The sequence below is a fragment of the Hemitrygon akajei genome, chromosome 1 (assembly GCF_048418815.1).
Source record: "Hemitrygon akajei chromosome 1, sHemAka1.3, whole genome shotgun sequence".
In the NCBI taxonomy this organism is placed as follows: Eukaryota; Metazoa; Chordata; class Chondrichthyes; order Myliobatiformes; family Dasyatidae; genus Hemitrygon; species Hemitrygon akajei.
In genome coordinates, this window is record NC_133124.1 from 122,801,625 (window position 1) to 122,828,921 (window position 27,297).

At 37.6% G+C, this 27,297-nt stretch overlaps 1 protein-coding gene across 1 annotated transcript in view; it reads right to left on the reverse strand.

Moving 5' to 3' along the window:
- riok1 (RIO kinase 1 (yeast)) overlaps positions 1-27,297 on the reverse strand; it is a 60,616-nt gene that overhangs the window by 27,255 nt on the left and 6,064 nt on the right. Inside the window, exons 2-10 of the mRNA XM_073051109.1 lie at positions 25,415-25,607; positions 24,720-24,807; positions 21,945-22,014; positions 21,012-21,054; positions 20,179-20,271; positions 11,710-11,822; positions 10,806-10,886; positions 4,383-4,469; positions 724-861 (exon numbers count right to left, since the gene is read on the reverse strand). Coding sequence (XP_072907210.1) covers positions 724-861; positions 4,383-4,469; positions 10,806-10,886; positions 11,710-11,822; positions 20,179-20,271; positions 21,012-21,054; positions 21,945-22,014; positions 24,720-24,807; positions 25,415-25,607 — 906 coding nt within the window. The remainder of the gene's footprint in view (positions 1-723; positions 862-4,382; positions 4,470-10,805; positions 10,887-11,709; positions 11,823-20,178; positions 20,272-21,011; positions 21,055-21,944; positions 22,015-24,719; positions 24,808-25,414; positions 25,608-27,297) is intronic.

Sequence of the window (27,297 nt, forward strand, 5' to 3'; positions counted from 1 at the left end):
ATATCCTGGCTGTAGAGGAAGTGCAGCGTAGATTCACGAGGTTAATTCCTGGGATGTCTGGACTGTCTTACGCAGAGAGGTTAGAGAGACTGGGCTTGTACACGCTGGAATTAAGGAGATGGAGAGGGGATCTGATTGAAACATATAAGATTATTAAGGGATTGGACAAGATAGAGGCAGGAAATATGTTCCAGATGCTGGGAGAGTCCAGTACCAGAGGGCATGGTTTGAGAATAAGGGGTAGGTCATTTAGGACAGATTTAAGGAAAAACTACTTCTCCCAGAGAGTTGTGGGGGTCTGGAATGCACTGCCTCGGAAGGTAGTGGAGGCCAATTCTCTGGATGCTTTTAAGAAGGAGCTAGATAGGTATCTTATGGATAGGGGAATCAAGGGATATGGGGACAAGGCAGGAACCGGGTATTGATAGTAGTTGATCAGCCATGATCTCAAAATGGCGGTGCAGGCTCGAAGGGCTGAATGGTCCACTTCTGCACCTATTGTTTATTGTCTTGTTTTATGGCTGCGTGTAAACAGACAAATCTCAAGGTTGTATAATTTATACATACTTAGATAATAAATGTATTTTGAACAAAGCACCTTCTTGTAGATTGTGGCTCTGTTTGTGAAGGACAGATAAAAAGCATAATGACTAATAGATGCATTGCAAATCTTAAATATAGATGAGATTCAATATGACATAAAACATCAGGGAAGGAACTTACAACAGGTTAAATTCACTAAGATCAGCATGAACTAGCCGGGCATCCTTATACATTCTTCTCATATATTGAATCAGAAGAAGATAAAGCTCTCTGGCCTTGGATTCAGACAAATGAGCATTCTTCAACAGTGGTGCTGGCCTACAAGACAGGAGGAATGGTGAATAAGTACAATCTGTCAATTCCTTTACATTGAAACAGGTTTTTTAAAACAATAAAAATGGAGCTGCAAAATTAAACACCTGTGATATTTTAATTATGAACAAAAGAAATTTCAAAGTTTTAAAGTAAGACTCAAATCCAATAAAGCAATTTGCAAATTGGTAGCTTTGTTACTGCTTTAACTATACCTGCTATATACCACTGCTTCTCTGAATGTCACAGTTTCTTATATTATTTAATGAAAAAAATAACGGGGGGTTGTAATCATGCAAGAGGTCATTCACTGGTGAGGTAGCACAAGATTTAGAAAGAGCTCAGGGACTTTCAGAACTTTTCAGTGGACTGAAGTCATAACAAATCTCTTTAGCACTTGAGAGGGACCCAAAAAAAAGTGAGGTGTAAGCAGAGTGGCCATTGTTGGAGTGCACAGGATTTGGCTCAACGGGTTTAGGCAAGAATAGATGCAGGCTAGAATTTAAGTTTGAGAAGTTAAAGGTACAATAAGTGTTGACAAGATGATAGTTAAGGCAGTTGAATGCTCCTCCTGTGAGATGTGGGATTTTAGGGTTATATAACAGTCTCCCTGGTGAGAACATCTGCAGGAAGTGCACCAGATTCAGCTCCTGACTAACAAGGTCAAGGAACTGGAGCTGGAGAATCATCCGCGAGGCTGAAAACATCAAATGAGACTTTTACTGAGGTTATCACACCCATAGTGCAGGCTTCAGATAGGTGGGTGACCACCAGGAAAGGCAAGGGGAGTAAGCAGTCAGTGCAGAGTTCCATGGTGGCCATTCCCCTCAGCAACAAGTATATCTCTTTGGATACCTGATGGAGTTGGGGTGGATGACCTATCAGAGCAGAGAAGGAGCCAGGCCACTGGCAGTATGGCCAGCTCTGAAGCTCAGCAGAGAAGGATAAAATCAGGAAGGGTGATAGTGATGGGGTACTCGATAATTAGAGGGACGGACAGGAAATTCTGTGGCCGCAAAAGAAACACCAGGATGACGTATTCCCTTCTTGCTGCTAGGGTTCAGGAAGTCTCAGGAGAGGGAGAGCAGCCAGAGGTCGTGGTGCATATTAACACCAATGACATAGGCAGAAAGGTGGACGAGGTCCTGTGCAGTGAATATAGGGAGGCTGAAGAGCAGGACCTCCAAAGTAGTAATCTTTGGATTACTCTCAGTACCACATGCTAGTCAGGGCAGGAATAGAATAATGGTATAGACGAATGAGTGCTGCAGGGGACAGGGTTTCAGAGTTGTGGATCATAGACATTTCTTCTGGGAAAAGTATGATCTGTACAATAAGGACAAGTCACACCTGAACCCAGGGGGAACCAATATTCTTAAGGGCAGGCTAGCAAGAGCTATTGGGAGGGGTTTAAACTAACTTTGCAGGGGGATGGGAACTGGAGTAATAAGGCTGAGGCTGGGGGCAGTTGATATACAAGTTATTGCATTGTGTAGTGAGATTGTGAGAAAGAACAGGCAGTGGGAGGAATTAAAGTATAACATGGGGGCAAAATCATAGAGGGTGATGAATCCACAACTGCAGGTGTTATACTTGAATGTGATCAGTATAAGGAATAAGGTATATGATCTTGTAGCACAGTTAGAGATTGGCAGGTATGAGGTTGTGGCATCACTGAGTCATGGCTGAAAGGAGATCATAACTGGGAGCTTAACGTCCAAGGATAAGCATAGTAACGAAAGGACAGGCAGGTAGGCAGAGTGGGTGGGGTGGCTCTGTTGGAAAAAAAATGAAACCAAATCCTTAGAAAGAAGTGACATATGTAGGATTGGAAGGTGTAGAATCCTTGTGAGTAGACTTAAGAAAATGCAATGGAAAATATACCCTGATGGGAGTTATATACAGGCCTCCAAACAGTAGCCAGAATGAGGGATATAAATTACAATGGGAAACAGAAAAGGCATGTAAAAAGGGCAATGTTACGATAGTTATGGAGATATTAATATGCAAGTAGATTGGAAAAATCAGGTTGGTGCCGAATCCCAAGAGAGTGAATTTATAGAATACCTTTGAGATGGCTTTTTAGAGCTGCTTGAGAATGAGCCCACAAGGGGAAAGCAATTCTGGATTGGGTGTTGTGTAATGAACCAGATTTGATTAGGGAGCAAAGGAACCCTTTGGAGGCAGTGATCATAAATTGGTAGAATTCACCCTGCAGTTTGAATGGGAGAAGTTAAAGTCAGATGTATCAGTACTACTGTGGAGTAAAGGCAGTTACAGAGGCATGAAAGAAGAGCTGACCAGTTGATGGGAAGGGGACACTAGCAGAGATAATGCAGAGCAGCAATTGGTGGACTTTCTAAGAGTAACTCGGAAGATGCAGGATCAGTTCATCTCAAAAGGCAAACCCCAAATATGAAGTATGCTAAGGGAAGATGATGCAACTGTGGCTGGCAAAGGAAGTAAAAGACAGCATAAAAGCAAAAGAAAGGGCATATAATATAGCAAAAATTAGTGGAAAGTTAGAGGATTAGGAAGCCATAAAAATCAATAGAAGGCAACTTCAAAAACGATAAGGAGAGAAAGGATGAAATATGAAGGCAAGCCTGACATAATATAAAAGAGGATACTAAAAGATTTTTTTAATTATGTAAAAAATAAAAGAGGTCAGAGTGGGTATCGGACCGCTGGAAAAAGATGCTGGAAAGATAGTAATGGAGCAAAGAAATGGAGAACAAAATGAAGAACTATTTTGCATCAGTCTTCACTGTGGAAGTCACTATCAGTAAGTCAGAAATTTGACAGTCCAGGGGGAAAAGTGAGTGAAGTTGCTATTACTAAGAAAGTGGTTTGAAAGCTGAAAGGTTTGAAGGTACATAAGTCACTTGGATCAGATGGTCTGCACCCAGGTACTGAAAGAGGCAGCTGAAGAAATAGTGGAGAAATTAGCAATGAGTTTTCAAGAATCACTAGATTCTGGAATGATTCCAGAGAACTGGGAAAGTACAAATGTCACTGCACTCTTGAAGAAGAGAGGGAGACAGAAGAAAAGAAATTACAGCACAGTTAGCCTGATTTCAGTGGTTGGGAATATGCAGCAAATGACTCACCTCTTGCTAGCCCAAGGCCTTTCCATAATCTGCAAGGCACAAGTCAAGAGTGTGATAAGATGCACTGCACACATCCAGATGAGTGCACCAGCTGCATCCTCATCACCAAGGAAGACAAGGGCATAGATCCATGGGAAATGGACAATTTACTATATTGTCAGGTAGATCCCAGTGTTGTAATGGCACTGAAACAACTTGGTTAAGTGGTACAGCTAATTTCTGTACAGATCTTCAATTCTCCATTTGGGCATTGTCTGATCTTGTAAAAAATTTTGTTTTATCCTTAGCACTCCTGACATATAAAACCCATCAGAATAACCCATCTAGTTATTATTGAATGCAATAACAAGGTTCTCTTTTAAACATTTCATTCATTTTCAATATTAGTAGTTTGAATTCCACAGAAAAAAAACTCACATGTCATCTTTACCAATAAAGCCCATAACAAGCACATGACTCCTGAGCATGATTGGCTCCGGGCAAGGTATTTCTGCTGTCTGCAACCTAAGACAAAAATGAACAGCGTTAGATTTTTACTTTTGTTAAATGAAATATTTGCAACTCTAATTTGCTGGATACACTCAGCATACATATTGAAATACTCTCTGCTGATTTAAAACAGATTAACAGTTTTTGTCTGAATTAATAACATCTAACATGATCACATTCAAGTGTTAGTATCCATTGTTTATGTGCTGATAATGTAAATGACAGATTTGAAATCAATCCTTCTGATGTCTAAGAGAATACTGATGTTGTGTCAAATAATTAGGAATTTTCCCGCCCAAGGTTTTGAACTACATCATGGGCCACATCACTTAATGATTGGAACAATTGTTATTGTAATATGTTCCCAGATTTTTGTGCCCTGAAACATGTGACCCGACCTAAAACAATTCTTTGACTTAAAATATTAAGTAATTTTCTCTTTCCGAGATTGTCCTGACATACTGAATGCTTCCAGAACACCTGGTTTTTATTTTAGATTTCCAACATTCATCATTTCTTTTTTATTGATTTTGAACTGGAACAATTATTTGGCATGACTGAACCCAGTATCTTTAAAAAAGAGGCCAAATCATTAAATTCAAAAAACATCTTATGACTTCTTCCAAGTATGGTATAAGAAGTCCAGAAAGCCATCTCACACGTGGTGGCAATTCTGGACCAAACTTGAATCAATGAAGGATGCTCGACTGTTGCAGCTGGGCTTGAATGCCATTACCTCTTACAAAGTGAAACCAAGCAACATGGATGATGACAGGGCCTCAGTCCCCAAGGAGCACAATATATACCTCCATACTTTGATAATAAGTGCACTTTGAACTTTCAATGAGTGGTGTGGCTCCTCCAACCTGAGTTTGGCCTTATTGTGGCAACAGAGGATCAGTATGCTTGCTTTGACTATCAAAACATGGAGGAATCTTCACAAACTCCTACAGTCCCCGATGACCCTGTGATTTCAGTCTCTGAAGCTGACAAGAAAGCATTCTTCATGAGGATGAACCCACAGAAAGCATCCGACCCAGAAGGGAACCTGGCTGAGTACTAAAGATCTACGCTGATCAACTGGCTGAAGTGTTCACTGTTATCTTTAACCTCTCTCTTCGGTACTCTGCAGTACCCATCTGCTTCAAACAGGCTTCAATTATACCAGAGCCTCAGTAGAACATGGTAACCTGCCTCAATGACTACCATCCACTATGATGAAGTGCTTTGAGTAGATAATGATGAAACATTATCAACTCTTGCTTGAGAAGTGACTTGGATCCACTGCAATTTTCCTAGCGGCACAACATGTCCACAGCATGTACCATTTCATTGGCTCTTCACTCAACCTTGTCACAGCAAAGATGTACTTATCAGGGTGCTCTTATCAATCACAGCTCAGCATTTATTACTATCATCCACTTAAAACTAATCAATAAGCTTCAAGACCTCAGCCACGGTACATCCTTGTGCAATTGGATCCTCGATTTCCTCACTTGCAGACATCAGTCAATTCAGATTAGCAACATCTCCTCCACAATCTCCATCAACACAAGAGCACCACCAGGTTGTGTGATTAGCCCCCTGCTCTACTTGCTTTATACGTATGACTATGAGGCTAAGCACAGCTCCAATGCCATATTTAAGTTCACTGACAATATCACTGTTATTAGTCAAAATCAGCATATAGGAATGAAACTGAAAATCTGGCTGAATGGTGCCACAACAACAACCTCTCACTCAATGTCAGCAAGACCAAAAGCTGATTATTGACTTACTGATTAGCTTGGATGGGGTGATAGTATCGAATGCCAAACTGTAGTTGATAGAGAGCATCCTGATGTATGCATCAGCAAATTTGCAGATGACACCAAGACTAGGGGAGTAGTGGACAGTGAGAAAGGCTACCAAAGCTTGCAGAGATATCTAGACCAGCTGCAAAAAGGCAGATAGAATTTAATGCAGACAAGTGTGAGGTGTTGCGCTCTGGGAGGACCAACCAGGGTAGGACATAAGACAGTGAATAGCAGGGCACTGAGGAGTGCAGTAGGCAAGAGAGATCTGGGAATACAGATCCATAATTCCTCGAAAGTGGTGTCATAGGTAGACAGGATCATAAAGGGAGCTTTATGGCACTTTGGCCTCAAATAAAAGTATTGAGTAAAGGAATTAAGATGTTGTCTTGAAGTTGTATAAGACATTGGTGACATCTAATTTGGAGTACTGTGTGCAGTTCTGTTCATCTACCCACAGGAAAGATATCAGTAAAATTGAAAGACAGAACATTTACAAGGATATTGCCAGGATTTGAGGACCTGAGTTATACAGAAAGGTTGAAGAGGTAAGGACTTTATTCCCTGGAGTGTAGAAGAATAAGGGGATAATTTATAGAGGTATAAACTGTTATGAGGGGCAAAGAGATTAGGTGAGACTAGAACCAGAAGACACAAGTTAAGGGTGAAAGGTGAAATATTTAAGGGGAACCTGAGGTGGTAAGAGTGTGGAATGAGCTGGCAGCAGAAGTAGTAGATGAGAGTTTGATTTCAACATTTACAGCAAATTTGTATAAGCACATGGATAAGGGGTGTGGAAGACTATGTTCCTTGTGTGGGTAGATAGGATGAAGCACAACAGTTCGGCACAGACAGGATGAGCTGAAGGGCCCATTGCTGAGCTGTAGTGCTCTATGACTAGGACTAGGTCATGAAGAAGCACCTTGGCCCAAAACATCAACTACTTGTTCATTTCCATGGACGATACCGGACCTGCTGAGTTCATTCAGCATTTTATGTTTGTTGCCAAGGTTATTATGTTGCTTACAGAGTGATACTAACTGCACTTCAAAAGTAATTAATCAAAGTAATTGACAGTTTATTTGTACAGGATATAAAAATAAAGATCATTCATCACACACAGACTTAAGTAGCAATATCCATATGGCTTGGGAGTATCAGACATTGTTAAGAAATCAAAGTTGTTTTTATTCAAAAGTCACAGCAATACAAGACCATACAAAGTCTTTAGATACAAGACCATAAGACATAGGAGCAGAATTAGGCAATTGGACCATCGAGTCCACTCTGCCATTCAATCATGGCTGATCCCTTTTCCCCCTCCTCAGTCCCACTCCTCGTAACATCTGATGCCGTGTCCAATCAAGAACCTATCAAGCTTAAATCCACCCAACAATCTGGCCTCCACAGCTGTCTATGGTAATAAATTCCACAAATTCAGCACCCTCTGGCTAAAGAAATTTCTCTGCATCTGCTTTAAATGGATGCCCCTCTATCCTGAGGCTGTGCCCTCTTGTCCAAGGCTTCCCACCATGGTAAACATCCTTTCAACATCTACTCTGCCTCGGCCTTTCAACATTCAAAAGGTTTCAATGAGATCCACCCCTTCCATCCTTCTAAATTCCAGCAAGTGCAGACCCAAAGCTATCAAACATTCCTCGTATGATAACCCTTTCATTCCTGAAATCATCCTTGTGAACCTCCTCTGAACCCTCTCCAATCCCAAAACATCTTTTCTTAAGACGAGGAGCCCAAAACTGTTCACAGTACTCGAAGTGAGGCCTCACCAGTGTCTTATAAAACTTCAGCATCACATCCCTACTCTTGTATTCTAGACCTCTTGAAATGAATGCTAACATTGCATTTGCCTTCCTCACCACTGACTCAACCTGCAAGTTAACCTTTAGGGTGTCCTGCACAAGGACTTCCAAGTCCCTTTGCATCCCAGATTTTTGGATTTTCTCCCCATTTAGAAAATAGTCTGCACATTTACTTCTACTACGAAAGTGCATGACCATGCATTTTCCAACTTTGTATTTCATTTGCCACTTTCTTGCCCATTTTCCTAATCTGTTTAAGTCCTTCTGCAGCCTACCCATTTCTTCAGCTCTACCTACCCCTCTACCAATCTTTTTATCATCTGCAAACTTAACAACAAAGCTATTTATTCTATCATCTACATCATAAATATACAGCATAAAAACTGATCCCAACACTGACCGCTGCAGAACACCACTAGTCACTGGCAGCTAACTAGAAAAGGAATCTTTTATTCCCACTCGCTGCCTCCTACCTAACAGCCAATGCTCTAACATGCCAGTAACTTTCCTGAAATACCATGGACTCTTAACTTGGAAAGCAGTCTCATGTGTGGCACCTTCACGAAGGCCTTCTGAAAGTCCAAATATACAACATCCACTGCAATCTATCCTACTTTGTAATCTCCTCAAAGAATTCCAACAGGTACGTCTCGCAAGATTTCCCTTAAGGAAATCATGCTGACTTTGATCTATCTTGTCCTGTGTCACCAAGTACTCCATCACCTCCTGCTTAACAATTGACTCTTAACATCTCCCCAACCACTGAGGTCAGGCTAACTGGTCTATAATTTCCTTTCTGTTGCCTACCTCCTTTCTTAAAGAGTTGAGTGATGCATGTTTTATGAGGTAACCACAAATTTTGAAACGTGGGGTCGTGTTAAGGTTACATTTTCTAATCAAGTAGATTATCAACTATATTTTGAAATTAAATATTCATCGGGTTCCCTTTGCCATTACCTGCCACTCCACGAGCTTCATATCTGGTACATCATTCTCCGTAACTTCCACCATCTCCAATGGGATCCTGCCACCGAGGACATCTTTCACTACCTTGCCACTGCTTTCTGTAGGGAGCTCGCCACATAACTCCATTGTCCACTTTTCCTCTCCACTAATTTCCATGTAGTATGACAATTGCTACAGCTGCCTCTACATCACCTCCCTTACCACCATTCAGGGCTCCAAACATTCCTTCCAGGTAAGGCGACAATTCACCTAAGAGCCTATTAGTGTCATCTATTGTATCTGGGGCTCCCAGCCTGGTCTTCTCTACATTGGTTGGACCTGATGCAGTCCGGAGGACTGCTTTGTTCAGCATCTTCGCTGTGTCTACAACAAAAAACATGATCTCATAGTTGCTACCCATTTCAATTTGATTTCCCATCCCCATTCTGAAATGTGTCAATAGCCTCCTCTACTGTCACGATGAGGCCAAACTCAGGTAGGAGGAGCAACACCTCAGACTCAAAGTACACTTATATTCAAAGTATGTACGTATACTACATACAACCTTGTGATTCATCTCCCTATAGGCAGTGACAAAACAAAGAAACCCAATAGAACCCATTAAAAAAGACCTTCCAACACCCAATGTGCAAAACACAAAGAACAAATTGGTGCAAACAGTAACAAGCAAATAATATTCAATACTAAAGTTCACAAAAGTGAGTTCACAGCCATGAAACCAGTCATCACTGCAGGCGGTCCAGGAGTCTGTGAGTTACAGGCCACTGCCTTAGTTCCGCATAGAGAAGAGTAAACCTTGCTGAGCAGCGAACCGAACACCAACCCCTCACCGACCTTTTCAATCTGGACCGGCGCTTAAATTGGTAAAACACTGGCTCATTCTTCACTCTCAGATCTGGGCCATGGAGCTTCAATTCACTCACGGGCCTGGGCTCCACCATTCGATTCAGCATGTACCTAACCTTTCCAATCTGGCCCAGTGCTTAAATCAGTGAAACATTGGCTCATTCTTTGTTCTCAGGTCCAGGCCCCATGACTTGATGACTCTTCCTCACCTAGGATCTGCCGCTTCAAATCGGCTCCAAGTCTGCTTTAGCAATGTCCAAACATTGGCTCATTCAGGCCCAGGCCCCACCACCTCAATTTCCCCCCCTTTTGTTTTTACCATTCTTGTTACTCTCTCCCCTCCTTACCCTCACCTGCCCATGACATCCCTCTGGTTTTCCCTCTTCTTTCCTTTTCTTCCATCATGCACTGTCCTCTCCTGTGAGATTCCTTCTTCATTCCTTTACTTCTTCCACCACCTATCATCTTTCGTCATCACTCCTCTCCCACCCACCCAACTCACCTGGTCTCACCTATCACCTGTCAGCTTATACTCAACCTTCTCCCCCTACTTTCTTATTCTTGCTTCTGCCCTTTCCTTCCAGTCCTGATGAAGGGTCTTGGCCCAAAACATCAACAGTTTATTCCCCTCCACAGATGTTACCTGATTTGTTGAGTTCCTCCAGCATTTTAAGTGTTGCTCGAGAATTCCAACATCTGCGCAATCTCATGTTTATCCTTTGCTACCTTTTGAAAGTATTTGAGACCAGATTTGGGAACTACCATCAAATTGTCAGAATGTTCAGGAGAAAACAAAAATGGACACTATACAAAGTATATCCAAAGTTGTCTTGAACTCTACAGTTATGAACTTTGCAGCAATCATTCATGTGCTATATAAAAATTACCAAGACCACTTAAAAGTTCCAACAAATTGTTTGCAGTACCTGATCAAATTTCTCATCTCCTTCTCTGCCCATGTTCTCACCATTTTTCTTGGATTTCCCTTGCAATAACCATGGCGAAATCTAAAAAAAGGAATTGCCCTTTCAACAAAATGTGCTCAAAAACTTTAATTACACGCCTTCATTACAAAACAAAGACTTCCTTTTATAAAAGGTCATAAATTATTCCATTCTATACTATTCAATGCCTTTTAAAATTTTTCTTTAAATAATTGTAGCCCTATTGTACATGTTAAATCATGAAAACTAGTATTCATACTATTACAGAATAATAAACCACAAATATACAGGTATGGCCTATAATATCAGGTACTTATGACACTGACTATGCTTTGCATACACAGACTATTGTAATAAGCAGCTTCAAGAAATGGTTTGTTTTAAATTTCTTAGACCAGGGATTCCCAACCTTTTTTATGGCAAGAAGCCTTACAATTAACCAAGTGGTCTGTGGACCCAGGTTGGGAGCTCTTGTCACATGAAAGATGTCCTGGTAAGGGAAGGTTATTTGTCTCAAACATGTGTTATGCAATAACAATAACTAAAATAATAATAAATATTTATATAAATTTACAGGTATTATTCAAAAATTCAATTATTTGGAATGTTTCACTGACAATTTGTTTTACTTCCTGCGTTTCATCTGCAGAATTCATATGCTACTCTAGTTCAATGAAGATCGGTTGACTCCAGTTTAGGAGATCTTTGCATATCAAGTGTTTAATCATGTGAACAGCATGCACATTACAGAGATGGTTATAGCACCTAAAATAGAATAACAGAATGAGTGAGGTGCAGGATGTGTCTTTTATATTGTTTGTAAATGAAATATTAGGTGTGCAAATTTAAGAAATTCTAATACTTAGAATATTTCAATGTGTCATACCTGAATTCACCACTGACATATTTATCACGATCTTTAAATATTAGGATTGAAGTTTTGTAGATCTTTATTGCTCTGTTTTCTCCGTTGTTTGTAGTTGCATGATATACATTTGCCTATTGGTTAAAAAGGATCAAAATTTGACTAGTGAAAGAGGCTTGAAGCAACCATGCAGAAAACAAATGAGTTAAATACGTCTCAGACTCCAGATTTTTTAACCCCCCCATGTATGCAGCAAGACAATGATTCTTACTTTTTAGCTAGATACTAACACTTGAGAGCATAAAGCACCTTGCTGTACAATGAAAACATCTGTAAAATGAATCTGGTTAGTTAGAACACAGAAACATAGAAAATCTACAGTACATTACAGGCCCTTCGGCCCACAATGTCATGCCGACCATGTAAAATACTCTAGAAGCTGCCTAGAATTTCCCTATCGCATAGCCCTCTGTTTTTCTAAGCTCCATGTGCCTATCTAAGAGTCTCTTAAAAGTCCCTATTATATGCGTCTCTACCACCATTGCTGGCAGTGCATTCCATGCATCTACCACATTCTGTGTGAAAGACTTATCACTGATATCCCCCTTGTACCTGCTTCCCAGCACCATAAAACTATGCCCCCTCTTTTTTTTTTTATTTTATTTAATTGCGTTTTTAAGTAATTACAAGTGTGGGGGGAAAAAGTATATATCCCTTCCCCCCTCACTTCCTTATATAAAAAAAGAGAAAGTAAGAAAGAAAAAAAAAGAAAGAGTGCCTGGTTGTTGGAAGATCTCCACATGCTCCATGGAGTTCTTAATAACTTTAGTATATATATTTATTTCTTTCCCCAAGTAACCAATTGTTTCATCTTCAGAGCACCTATATATTTAATCCTGTCTTTTGCAAATAAGGGCACCAAATTTTCAAAAATGTTTCATATTTATCTCTTAAATTATAAGTAATTTTTTCTAATGGAATACAGCCATAGATTTCTTTCTTCCAACAATCTATACTTAAATATGTATCTGATTTCCAATTAACTGCAATAGCCTTTTTGGCTACTGCCAGTGCAATTTTTATGAATTCTTTCTGATATTTATTTAGTTTGAGTTTCGGTTTTATCCCTTCAATATCACCTAGTAAAAGTAATATTGGATTATGAGGAAGTTGTATTCCCATAATTTGTTCCAGTAAAAGTCTTAAATTTGTCCAAAAAGGTTGAATTTTAGAACAAGACCATGTAGAATGTAAAAATGTACCAGTTTCTTGGTTACATCGGAAACACTGATCAGATAAACTTGGATTTAATTTATTTATTTTTTGTGGTGTAATATATAATTGATGTAGAAAGTTATATTGCACTAATCTTAACCGAACATTTATTGTATTTGTCATACTATCAAGACATAGTCTTGACCAATTTGTTTCTTCAATTTTAATATTCAAATCACTTTCCCATTTTTTGTCTTGACTTATGGACTCCTTGTTTAATTGAATCAAATTATACATACAAGATATAAATTATACATACAAGATATAAATTTTTTAATAATTCCTTTTTGAATTAAAATTTCTATTTCATTAGATTTCGGCAATAACATTGTTTGACCTAGTTTTTCTCTTATGTAAGCCCTTAGTTGAAAGTAACAAAATAAAGCGTTATTTGATACTTTATATTTATTCTTTAATTGATCAAATGACATTAATATACCTCCTTCAAAACAATCTCCTATGTATTTAATCCCTTTTTGAAACCAATTATATAAAAGTTGATTGTCCATTGTAAAAGGAATAAGTCTATTTTGAATTAAAGATCTCTTTGCTAATAAAGATTTTTTTGTCTCATCATCAACATTTATCTTATTCCATAAATCAATCAAATGTGTTTTAATATAGGAGATTCTTTCTTTTCCCGTATCCATTTAGATTCCCATTTATATATAAAATCTTCTGGTACGTTTTCTTCTATTTTATCTAGTTCTATTCTAATCCATGCCGGTTTATCTTTCTCAAAAAAAGATGCAATAAATCTAAGTTGATTTGCTTTATAATAATTCTTGAAATTTGGAAGTTGTAACCCTCCTAGATCAAATTTCCATGTCAATTTTTCCAACGATATTCTTGACATCTTACCTTTCCAGAGAAACTTCCTCACATATTTGTTTAACTCTTGAAAAAACTTCTGGGGTAATTGTATTGGTAATGATTGAAATAAATATTGTAGTCTAGGGAATATATTCATTTTTATAGTATTTACTCTACCTACTAATGTTATTGGTAATGCCATCCATTTATCAAGATCTTCCTGAATTTTTTTCAAAAGTGGTGAATAATTTAATTTGTATAAGTTTTTTATGTCATTGTCAACTCTTATACCTAAATATTTTATACCATTTGCTGGCCATCTAAATTGAGTTATTAATCGACATTGACTATAATCTCCATTATTAAGAGGTAAAATTTCACTTTTATCCCAATTTACTTTATGACCTGATATTTTCCCATATTCTTCTAATCTATAAGATAATTTACATAATGAATGTAAAGGATCTGTTAAATAAAGTAGAACATCATCCGCAAATAAATTAATCTTGTATTCTTCCTGATTAACTCTGAAACCCTTAATATCTGGGTCCATTCTAATTAATTCAGCTAATGGCTCTATTGCCAACACAAACAAAGCAGGTGATAATGGACAACCTTGCCTAGTTGATCTTGTTAACTGAAATGGTGTTGAAATTTGACCATTTGTCACTACTTTAGCTTTGGGATTAGTATTTAAGGTTTTAATCCATTTTATAAATGATGTTCCTAATCCATATTTTTCCAATACCTTAAATAAAAAATCCCATTCCAATCTATCAAATGCTTTTTCTGCACCTAGAGCAACTGCCACACTCATTTCCTCCCTCTTTTGCGCTAAATGGATTATACTAATTAACCGGGTTACATTATCTGCCGATTGTCTATTTTTGATAAATCCTGTTTGATCCATATGCACTAATTTTGGTAAGTATTTAGATAATCTATTAGATAAGATTTTTGCTATTATTTTATAATCAGTATTTAATAAAGAAATAGGTCTATATGATGCTGGTTTTAAAAGGTCTCTATCTTTTTTTGGCAATACTATTAAAATAGCTGTTGAAAAAGATTCTGGAAGTCTATGCGTTCTTTCCGCTTGATGTATTAACTCCATAAAGGGAGAAATTAATAAATCTTTAAACTTTTTATAAAATTCAGGCGGAAAACCATCTTCACCTGGAGATTTATTACTTTGAAGTGATCCCAGGGCTTCTTCAACCTCCTTCACTGTAAAAGGCATACCTAATCCCTTCTGTTCTTCCGTATTTAATTTTGGAAGAGTTATTTGTGCTAAAAATCTTTCTATCTTAACATCATCATTTTTTGATTCTGATTTATACAACTCAGAATAAAAGTTCTTAAAAGCCTCATTAATTTCTAGAGGCTTATAAGTAACTTTATTCACTTTTGTTCTGATTGCATTTATTGTTTTAGAAATCTGATCTGTTTTTAACTGCCATGCAAGGACCTTATGTGATCTTTCACCTAGTTCATAATATCTCTGTTTAGTTCTCATAATTGCTTTTTCTGTTCGATATGTCTGGACTGTATTATATTTTAACTTCTTATTAATAAGTTGTCTTCGTTTTTCTTGTCATATTTCTTTCAGATTTTTTTCTAATTTTATAATATCTTTTTCCAATTGATCTATTTCTATCATATATTCCTTCTTAATTTTAGAAGTATAACTTATTATCTGACCTCTCAAATATGCCTTCATTGCTTCCCGCAATATAAATTTATCATCAACTGAATGTAAATTTGTATCTAAAAAGAACTGAATCTGTTTTTTCATAAAATCACAAAAATCTTGACGTTTTAGTAAAATTGAGTTAAATCTCCATCTATAAATTGATACCTCTTTATCTATCATTATCATTGTCATTATTAAAGGAGAGTGATCAGACAACAGTCTTGCTTTATATTCCACATTTTTCACTCTATCTTGAATATTCGTTGATAATAAGAAAAAATCTATCCTTGAGTATGTTTTATGTCTATTTGAATAAAATGAATAATCTCTTTCTTTTGGATTGATTCTTCTCCATATATCAATCAAATTTAAGTCTTTCATCAATGAGAGTTAGTTTTACTACTTTTGATTTTGTAATAGCCTTTATTGATCTATCTAAAACTGGATCTAGACAAAAATTAAAATCTCCACCTATTAATATTTTATCATGTGCATTAGCCAAATTCAAAAAGACCTCCTGTATAAATTTTACATCATTTTCGTTTGGTGCATAAATATTCATAAGAGTCCATAGTTCTGAAAAAATTTGACAATGTATAATTAAATATCTTCCTGCCGAATCAATTAATACATTTTGTATTTTAATTGGTAAATTTTTATTAACCAAAATTGCAACTCCTCTCGCCTTGAGTTAAATGAAGCTGCAATAACATTTCCAACTCAGTCTCTTTTTAATTTCTGATGTTCTATGTCCGTTAAATGAGTTTCTTGTAGGAAAGCTATATCTATTTTCATTTTTTTAATATATGTTAAAATTCTTTTTCTTTTTACTGGTCCATTAAGCCCATTACCATTAAAACTTAAAAAATTCAATAAATTAGTCATTGTTTTTAATTATGTTACTCCAATCTATAATAATACCTAATCTTTCAACTTTCGTGGTATCCTGGGAAATCTTTTTAGAAGTCTCCATGTTGCTATGTGTGTCCCCACCAATCACCCAGGCAAAAAAATAAAAGAAAAATAGAGTATAAGGAAAAAAACAAAATACCCCCCTACTAATGTTGTGAAAGAAAAAAAACACAACATTACCCCCCTCTGTTGTACGGGTCATGGCAATCGCCATGATTACACACGTGAATCCCGTAGTAACCGATTCAAAGCTCTCCATCCCCCCGCAACGTAAAAAGTATATATATAAGAAAAGAAAAAAACATATTATTCTCAATTAACATTTCTAAAATTTTACTTTTCTCCCTTGTATCATCCTTAAATGTCCATCAGTTCCATTCGCTATCTCTGTCTTCATCTTTAACCATTATGTTTCTAAGTCTCTACGTTTAATTAGTGAATAGATGGAAGTTTTTGCACGAACACCTCCGCATCTCGATAATCGGGAAAAAATCTTTTTCCCTCTTCCAAAAAAATTATCAATGTTGCTGGGTGACGCATTAAAAATTTATAACCTTTTTCCCATAAGACTTTTTTTGCTGAATTAAATTCTTTCTTTCTCTTCAAAAGGTTATAACTTATATCAGGATAAAAAAGAACTGGTTTCTCTGCTATCATCAATGGACCCTTTCTTCTTTTGGCACCTTGGGCAGCCGCCCTCAGAATCTTTTCTTTATCCTGGTATCTTAAACATGTTATCAAAATTGATCGTGGATTTTGCTCATCTTGAGATCTTGGTCTTAAGGCTCTGTGCACCCTTTCAATCTCAATTGAAGTTTCTTCTCCCATTTCCAATTTTTCAGGGATCCATTTTTGAAAAAAATTTATTGGGTCTTCTCCTTCGGTACCTTCTTTAAGTCCAACAATTTTAATATTGTTACGTCTACTAAAATTTTCAAGCTTATCAATTTTTTCCACGAGTTGTTTTCTTTCTGATGTCCAGGCATTATTATCAACTTCCATTTCCTTCATTCTTCCATCCATGTCTTCCATTTTAATTTCCAAATCTGTAATTTTCTTTTCCATTTTTTCTTGTTTCTTTGTCATTTTATCAAACATAGCCTCCATATTCATTATTTTTTCTTTAATTACTTTTTGGTTACTTTTAATTACTTTTAATGCATTTAATTTATGCATTATTTGCCTCAAAGTCTTTTTTATATTTTCAGAGGAATTTTCATCTCCATCTTCGTCTGATTTATCCAGAGAATCTGACTCTCTCTCAGAATCGCTGTCACTTTCAGTTGAAGTCGCAGCTGGGATTTGTAGTTCTGGTTGCTCTCGTTTGTGCATGCTCGTTCCTTTATGCTTGCGCAGTTCTCGTTGATCTTTTCCTTTAGAAATGGCCGATGTTGCCGCAGTTTCCTGTTCTGTTTCGCCAGTGATGTGTTGTACCTGAGTCCGTGGTTCTTCGGTAGAAGTAGGCCTTGATTCTTTTCGAACTTGAGCTGTCTTCGCGGTAGTATTTTTCTTCGTCCTCTGTTTATGAGGCATAGCTTAAAACAATCCGGAGTAGTTTATAAGTAACCTTATGAAAGTATTGGCTAATTTTTCTTCATTTAAACATTAATTTATTGATTTTTTTTACGGGAGGGCTGGGTTCCAGCGTCTCGATCCTACGGCATCACGTGACGTCCCCACTATGTCTCCTCTTGTTAGCCATTTCAGCCCTGCGAAAAGCCTCTGGCTATCCACACGGTCAACGCCTCTCATCATTTTGTACACTCTATTCACCTCTCATCCTTCGTCACACCAAGGAGAAAAGGCCAAGTTCACTCAACCTATTCTCATAAGGCATGCTATTTAATGCAGGCAACATCCTTGTAAATCTCCTCTGCACTCTCTCTATAGTATCCACATCCTTCCTATAATGAGGTGACCAGAACTGAACACAGTACTCCATGTGGGGTCTAACTAAGGTCTTATATAGCTGTAAAATTACCTCACGGTTCATGAAATCAATCCCACGGTTGATGAAGGCCAACACACCATACAATTTCTTACCCACACAGTCAGCCTGTGCAGCAGCTTTGAGTGTCCTATGGACACAGATCCCAAGATCTCTCAGATCTTCCACACTGCCAAGAGTCTTACCATTAATATTATACTCCATCTTCAAATGTGACCTACTGAGATGAACCACTTCACACTTATCTGGGTTGAACTCCATCTACCACTTCTCAGCCCAGTTCAGCATCCTATAGATGTCCCGCTGTAACCTCTGAAAACCATCCAGACTATCCACAACACCCCAGCTTTTCTGTCATCAGCAAACTTACTAACCACCGTTCTACTTCCTCATCCACATTATTTATAAAAATCGCAGAGGAGAGGCCCCAGAACAGGTTCCTGCAGTATACCACTGCTCACCGCTCTCCATGCAGAATACGAACCATCCACAACCAACCTTTGCCTTCTGTGGGCAAGCCAATTCTCAATCCACAAAGCAAGGTCTCCTTGGATCTCATGCCTCCTTACTTTCTGAATAAGCCTCGCATGGGGAACCTTATCAAATGCCTTACTGAAATCCATATACACTACATCCACTGCTCTACATTCATCAATGTGTTTTGTTACATCCTCAAAGAATTCAATTAGGTTTGTAAGGCATGACCTGCCCTTGACAAAGCCATGCTGACTAACCTTAATCAGAGTATGTCTCTCCAAATACTCATAAATCCTACCTCCCAGGATCTTCTCCAACAACTTGCTCAAGAATGAAGTAAGACTCACTGGTCTATAATTTCCCGGGTTATCTCCACTCTTTTTCTTGAACAAGGGAACAATCTTTGCAATCTTCCAATCCTCTGGTGCGTCTCCCGTCCCTATTGATGATTCAAAGATCATCGTCAGAGGCTCAGCAACCTCCTCCCTTGCTTCCCATAGTAGCCTGGGGTATATCTTGTCTGGTATCAGTGACTCATCTAACTTAGTATCTTTCAAAAGCTCTAGCATATCCTCTTTCTTAATGTCTATACAGTACACTCAAACATTTCAGTCCACTGTAAGTCATCCCACAATTGCCAAGGTCCTTTTCCACTGGTGAATATTGAAGCAAAGTATTCATTAAGCACCTCTGCTACCTCCTCCGGCTCCATGCACGTTTCCACTCTCACTCCTGATTGGTTCTATTCTCACACGGCTAATCCTCTTGCTCTTCACATACTTGTAGACTGCCTTGGGGTTTTCATTAATCTTGCTCGCCAATTCTTTCTCATGGCCCCTTTTAGCTCTCCTAATTTTATTCTTGAGCTCCTTCCTGGCATTCTTGTAATTTTCTAGACCTCTAACAGTATCTAGTTTCTCAAACCTTTCGTAAGCTTTTCTTTTCTTCTTAACTAGACTTTCTACATCCTTTGTACACCATGGTTCTTATACCCTACCATCCTTTCCCTGGCTCAACGATGCATACCTATGCAGATGTTCCCTAAGCATTTGCCACATTTCTGCCATGCAGTTCTCTGAAATGTATGAATTTGAAAAGTTTTAAGAATTGTGGTTAACAAAATTAGTTATGTCAAACTAAACGTGGAACATAATTTCTTTCTTTCTGACTTTCTTGCTAAGCATTTCCACAAAATGCATCCATTTTCTTAACTTCCAGAATATATGAATTGTTAACTACATCTGTCACATAATTCTGAAATTATTATTACATACTCATGGGACCTACCAAGCACATTAAAGTCATCTCATTCAAAACAATGATCTATATTTATCATTCTGAAATGAATCTCAATTCTCTTAATGGGAATTACCTCCTTGCCTGTGCTGATACATCCGTGGATTTGAGAGATCACTCCTCTGCTCAGCATTTTAAACAGAATCATTCGAGTTCTTGGATCCAAAACCTAGAGATTGACATAACTATTAAGCCAAGTTTCATAAAAATCTGTAAAAACTGTTCAGGATACTTTAGCAACATTCTAAGCAAAGCTGGACCTTGATTTTAATAAGGCAACAAGAAATGCCTTTGGATAAAAATGCAAATCTCTGAGGGTAATGGGATTCAGTTGAAAATTACAGTAAGAGCAAATCTTTCATAGTTATTATAAATTTTGGCTGAATCCCATTACCCTCCTCAAAGAGAATTGAGTTGGGTCTTACTCCTCAGTCTTGACTGGACAAAAACCTCCAAAGACATAAACCATCATGTCCATCAAAGGCTTAGAATGGCTTCAGAAAATATTGCAGGGTTGCTGCAATATTTCATGTTATAACAGTTAAAATATCACAAGGAAAAGAATAAAATTGTATTTTAGAGATACTTTGGTGGAAAACATTCTTAACTTTCTACTTATTCAGTTTCAAAGCATGATTAAAGTTCCTGAAGAAAATTCAGATCAATGTTTTACCACATTTAGAAAAGGTCTGTTAATTCCATTGCTTTGCCCTTTAAAGTGAATCTTTTTTAAATAAATCGTAAGATAGTATTGAACAGATTAATACTGAAGGATAAAGTCGATAATTTCTCTGACCAATACTAGACATTCAATTACATTAACATTTAGATGGAAGATCTAACACAATGCATAATATTTCTTTAGTTTATCAAATACTCTATCTGTTTAATGATCAGTACTAATATTACCTGTTCTACTGTGGCTCGGTCAGATTTATCTTTAACTCGATACCTAAGAAACAAATGGTTAATAAAGAAGGCTAAATATGATTAAATATTTCAGATTAAAATCCTAATGTATATTTGAAGTTCCACTTAAGTACGGTAAACTTTTTAAAATATGTAAACAGATTACAATAAATACATAAATACAAACCCTAATTCCTAATGAATAGTTGCTTGGTTTCTGGGAGAAAGGAAGTTGAATGACAGTCATTATCACCCACTATATTATCTAAGCATATCTAGCAATCTTAATAATCAGTAATAACCCACCTCTCTCTACACAGAGGCTGACTGTCCTGCATAGCACTTGCAGTCTTTACAGAATTTCATCTAGATTTCTGCATCAGCAACTGTGTGTAACTTGCATGACTTACTGAATGTTTAGTGTTTTTCACATCCTGTAAATATACAGTTAACTTACTTGTAACAAGTAACTTCTGTCCCCACTCACTGAACCTGCAAACCTGATTCCACACAACAGCATAGCAATGTCAGGATAGCACGAAAAAACTAAACTGATATTGACCAGTCTTGTTTTCCCACAATTCTTTTACTCAGATTACATTTTATGAGTAATTAATGCAGAGAACCAGATAATTGCAAAGGGTTCACAAACTTTTCCTTGCAATTGTATACTCTGGACTTCTGATAGAAATCAACAGACAGCAAATAGAAAGAAAACCACCTAGCAGTGAAGTCAATTGTAACACCCCAAATGTTTCGCCAGATATCAAACCAAAATAAGACTGCATCACAAACCCTCAAAATGGCTGTATTACACCTGTACAAACTAGTTCAAATAGAGAAACCCAGTTTCCTTTAGTACTGTTAAATAAAGAACACATTAATTGCACATGTGAAAACGAATCAGATTTTACCGAAATGGATTATACTTACATGTCTGTATGTTTCTGCCTTGACTTTTCAGTTACTTTGTTTATCACAGAATCAGCAAAATTTAGTTTATCTATCAAAAAAAATTGAAAACTCAAAAGCTATTCTTTAACTGAACTGTTCTGTGCCCATCACAAAAGATTTATTTTGACGATGGTACATTATTAAACTCATCTAACAATGCGCATTATTTCCTGGCTGAAAAACAAGCAAATCTGGTTCCTTGACAATTGGCATAAATACTTTGCATTTGACCACCATAAACAATGTGGTGGCTCAATTTAATTTGTCTGAACTTTCTGTAGTCTCCGTACAAAAATATGCATTTTGGTTTTACTCAGTTTTCTGATAAGATGTGCTGCTTTTTTTTTAAAAAAAAGAAACTACCGTAGATTCCGGATTTTAAGCCGCTACTTTTTTCCCACATTTTGAACAGCTTTGAACTTTGCGGCCAATAATCCGGAGCGGCTAATGCAAGGTTTTTTTCATGCCGCCTCGTAAACATTTTGCCTCGTAACAGTAGACCAATAAAATTGATGAGTAGTTCACAGAGGTCCAATGAAATTGTACGATAAATCAAGCGCACTTTCACAATTAAATTATTGTAAATCAGTCATTTGTACTCACCCTCATCAACATGGAAAACACTCGAAGCATTGTGCTACCTACCCTCTTAGTTTTAACTATATTTGTTTTCTGTACTACATCGCGGGATGCTATGACGACACACCCGGTTTCGCGGCGTCTTGTGGGAAAATGCCGTTTGCGATGAAACGGAAAGGAGGGGGTCGAGCGGCGGAGCGGCTTTGGATCTGAGCGAAATCTGCTTTTAAATGCCGTTTGCGATGAAACGGAAAGGAGGGGGGGAGCGGATTCCGCGAGCGGCTTTGGATCTGAGCGAAATCTGCTTTTAAATGCCGTTTGCGATGAAACGGAAAGGAGGGGGGGAGCGGATTACGCGAGCGGCTTTGGATCCGAGCGAAATCTGCTTTTAAATGCCGTTTGCGATGAAACGGAAAGGGGGGGGGAGCGGCATTACGCGAGCGGCTTTGGATCCGAGCGAACTCTGCTTTTAAGTTAAAGGTATCAATAACTTTTCCTGGTAGGCTGCAGTATATATATTTTTTACCAGTCGTTAGGAGATATTGGAATGTTGTTCAGTAAAGAAGTATACGCAACGTATATTTAAAAGTAGCCGCGTACGGGCACGGTTCGAAAAAAAGCATTTGCAATATGTATTTGTTTTTGTTACCATATGGATTTAATTAAAAGTTAAAAAAATCCTCACGTGTAATATCTTTCTGTGTAAATATCTCATATTACAACGTGGGACACCTGCGGCCGAAAATCCGGTGCGGCCTAAAATCCGGTGCGGCCTTTACATTTAAAAAAATGATTTTATTTCTAAAATTAGTGCCAGCGGCTAAAAATCAGGTGCGCTCTGTAGTCCGGAATCTACGGTAAATCACAGTAGTATCAGTCCAATCTCTAACATGGTGTACTGACAAAATTTTTAATGCACAATTCACTGGGTCAAAAACCCAAACAGAAAGTGGCATTCACTTTTCTGAACTCAAACTCAAAACAGAAACTTAGTTCAAACATTCATTAATGTTAAATTGAGCAATACAAGAAGAAAATCAAACAGTTTAATGGTTCCAATGTTAACAGAATTTGCAGATCTACAATGTCGTCAGGGCTGAAGTATTAAAGGTAATTGGAGAAACTGCTCCAAAGATTTAGAGAGCTTCAATTGAAGTATTTTAAAGGAGCCTATGAGGTATGCAGAAAGATTTACTCACCTTAGCAGAAAGATCAACAGTTGTGAGGGAGGGGGTGGATTTACAGTGGATCAATTGATAGGAGAATTTGAGAGGAATTGAGAATAAAATTATTTCAGAGTGAGGTCAGAATCCAGAGTTCACTAACTTCACGTTGCCCTTCCAGTAAGATGGCAGCATGCATGGTCACAATGGCCTCTCAAGGTTCAACCAAAGGTGCTCTATTCATCTTTTACATCTTTTTAACAATCGCAAAACACTGCTGAATATTAAGAACATTGTACTGCAGGTCTACCCCATCAGCGAGTTGCCCAATAGAGATGGAACTGTGCGCTGTGTGGTTGCCTGGACTTGCTGCATATCGTTGTTGTGTGGCGGTGGTGCGCAATCCGACAAGTCAGGCAAATGACTGTCTTCCGCATTTTTATAGCGATTGCAAGACCCTGTTGCACATGGTAATGTAGAATACTGCAGGTCTGGTTTGCTGGTTCATTGGCGAGACCGATGGCAGGTGAGCTGCAGCGCCTCGGTTGCTGCGTGGACCAAGCCTTTACGCACAGTGTCACCTGTTGCAGCCGCCTGGAGAGGAGACGTCGGGGCATCGGGGGAGTAAGCAGAGGGCTCTGTGGGCAAGCTAGAATCCGTACTAGATCTGTGCTTGGTGCTGCTCTCCAGTGTTCGCTCAGAACAACAACCCATGCACCATCAAGTTATAGGCCATGCCACTCAGAGACTTGGGCTATATTATATTTTTCTATGTTTTCCTGCTTTCATAACTATATGTGCTGAAACTGGAGAAATCCAACTTTCTTTTGTGTTAACAAGAGAACAGGAATCTGAACATTTAAATAAAAGCACCTGAATAAGAGCCATAACCTGCAGAACCAAAGTCCAATAATTTGGAGGTGGGACTATCTCTGCACTGCAAAGAAAGAATGAGCAAAATGGCCATCAATTAAGTTTTAAGTTTCGATTCCAAGTAATATTTAAAACTTACCGAGATTAATTTTATGTTCAAATTTTCTCAGAGCCTTGTCTGGTGGAGCGGACATCCTTGTTGAATTATAGTTAGCTTGCCTATTTGCCTAAAACATTTCAACAGAAAAACTTCTATGTCATCAACTTAACATTCATCCAAAGATATAAACAATAAATAATATTTACATTAACATCTGGACAACAGCAAATCATTAAAAATATTTATGAAAATGTTTGTAATATGAATGCAGAATACAAATTCACAAGAAATATTATAGAAAAACTTAAAAATATGTTGTTTCGAAGAACAAAGTTAGGATACAAAGTTAGGATACATGCTAAAATAGCTAGAAAACGCAATGTTTATTAACAACATGGTCAAATTAATCACAAAGCTATTTTTTGAATGATCACAGAAATAGTTATTTATGAGCATTACATTTGGTATGTAACCAAAAGCATAACACTTTATAAGCATTACAACATTATAGCCCTGTTACTACAAAATCTATTTATATTGCAGGTTATTTTCAACAATGTACAAGTGAAACCATTCAACAAAATAAATTTATTCCGTTTTTTGAAAAAAGACCCAAAAAAGGGTTAAAACATTTTAAACGATTTTGTGTGCAATTTATCTTGTATCCAAGTATGAACAGCCTAATACACAGATTTACCAGAGATCACAAGAGAATTTTTGAAGCTTTGCATTACCTGCTGACTGTTGTTCCTATAAGCTGTATAACGCTTGGTGAGATCACCCTCACAATCATCCCAGTCCCAGTTTTCATCTTCATCGCTCTCAAAAGGAAATTCCTCTTCATCTGGATTTTTCAGCTGCAGAATCTCAATCTTCTTTTCTGCCCATCTAACCTTCTCTTGTGCTTTATCAGAATAGCCACCATCACTAAAAACAAATTGCATTGAGTGTCTTGAAAATAAGAAAGTATTCCCCGTAATGCAGCAGAAATTCAATCTTTCACCTTATCAATTGCGAAGACAATAGGGCATTTGATTATCAGTAATTGGGTTTTTAGGAAATTCTTATACAAAAAAAGGTTGCAAGACTACAATCTATTGTTAAAGATGTGGCAATCGAGGACTTAGAAAATAATAAAAGGACCAGGAAGAGTCAATGTGGAAACATGAAAGGGCTTGGCAATATAAATGCTGATCCTCTGTTCCCCATGGTTAGGGTTGAGAACCACAAGTCACAATCTCAAAATAAGCCAAGGGATCTGTCATTTAGGGTAGCAGGGCTACTATACTACTGTGAATGTAAGCAAAATGTTTACCCTTTTTATTTCATAAAAAACTCCAGGTATTAACTACTGAAGGCAGCCATTAATTTAATGTCTTTATGGTAACTGTCCACTTTTAACTTTATAAATAATTTGTATTATTTTAAAATCTACAAAATCTCTGAATTTTAAGTGTTTAGTTGAATAAATAGTGGATTGGTTGGCTCATAATAACTTATTTACAATTCGTATGACTATTTTGGAGTAGAAAAACTGAGTTTGTATTTGTTTTGTATGTATTTCCCCATACCTCTACACAGCAAGTCATGTATGGGACTATAAGTGAACAGTATAATGTATACAAAGATTCCTGATTTAAGAAATCTTGTGCTTTGTACAGTACTGCAATAGATTTTGACATTTTTGCTTTGACATAATTTATATGAGGTTTCCAGCTTAATTTATTATCTATTACCACTCCTAAAAATTTTGTTTCAGATACCTTATCAATTTCAACATGTGTGTTTAACTTTGTGCATCCGAGACCCTTCCATTCTGAATCCACTTAGCCTTTCCTTCTCCAAGGAAAAAGAACCTAGCTTAGTCTTTCCTCTAGCTGTTACACTCCATTCAGAGAAAAACCTGGTCAATTCTCTATATCCCCTCCAATGCCAGAGAGGATCCTTCTTGTCGTGCAATGACCAAACTGTACAATACTTCAGTTGGCCTACTAGTTGCAGCATGATCTTCCTGCTTTTACCTTCTATCTCGTGGCTCGAATGTGTTCTCAGCTATCTTCTCAACTCGCCTTCAGAGATCCTTAGGCATGTATATTGATATCCTGTCCTTCCTCGTCCCTACCAATCATGGTATATCGAAATCTTATCATTCCTCCTGAAGTGTAGAATATTTTCAGGATTAAATTCCACCTGCCATTTCTACGCCCATCTTCTCAACTTATCAATCTGATCTAGTCAAGAATATTCTCCTCTTTACTCACCAGGGTCAGGGGTTCCCGATATGGGTCAATGGAGCCCTCAGTTTAAGGTAAGGCTCCATGGCATAAAAAAGGTCGGAAAACCCTTCACTAGGCAATCAATGTTTATGTCACCTGCGAACTTTCCAATTATACAGTTCAGTTTATTGTCATTTAGAAACCACAAATGCAATGCAGTTAAAAAAATGAGACAACATTCCTCCAGAATGATATCACAAAAGCACATGACAAAACAGACTACACCAGAAAATCCACATAACATTTGGCAATCCCCAATCCAGAGTCTGGAGAGGCTGCTGCATATTAATATCGCGCTACCATCTTAGTGCGTTTCCCGGAAAGGAGCTCCAAACCCAGCA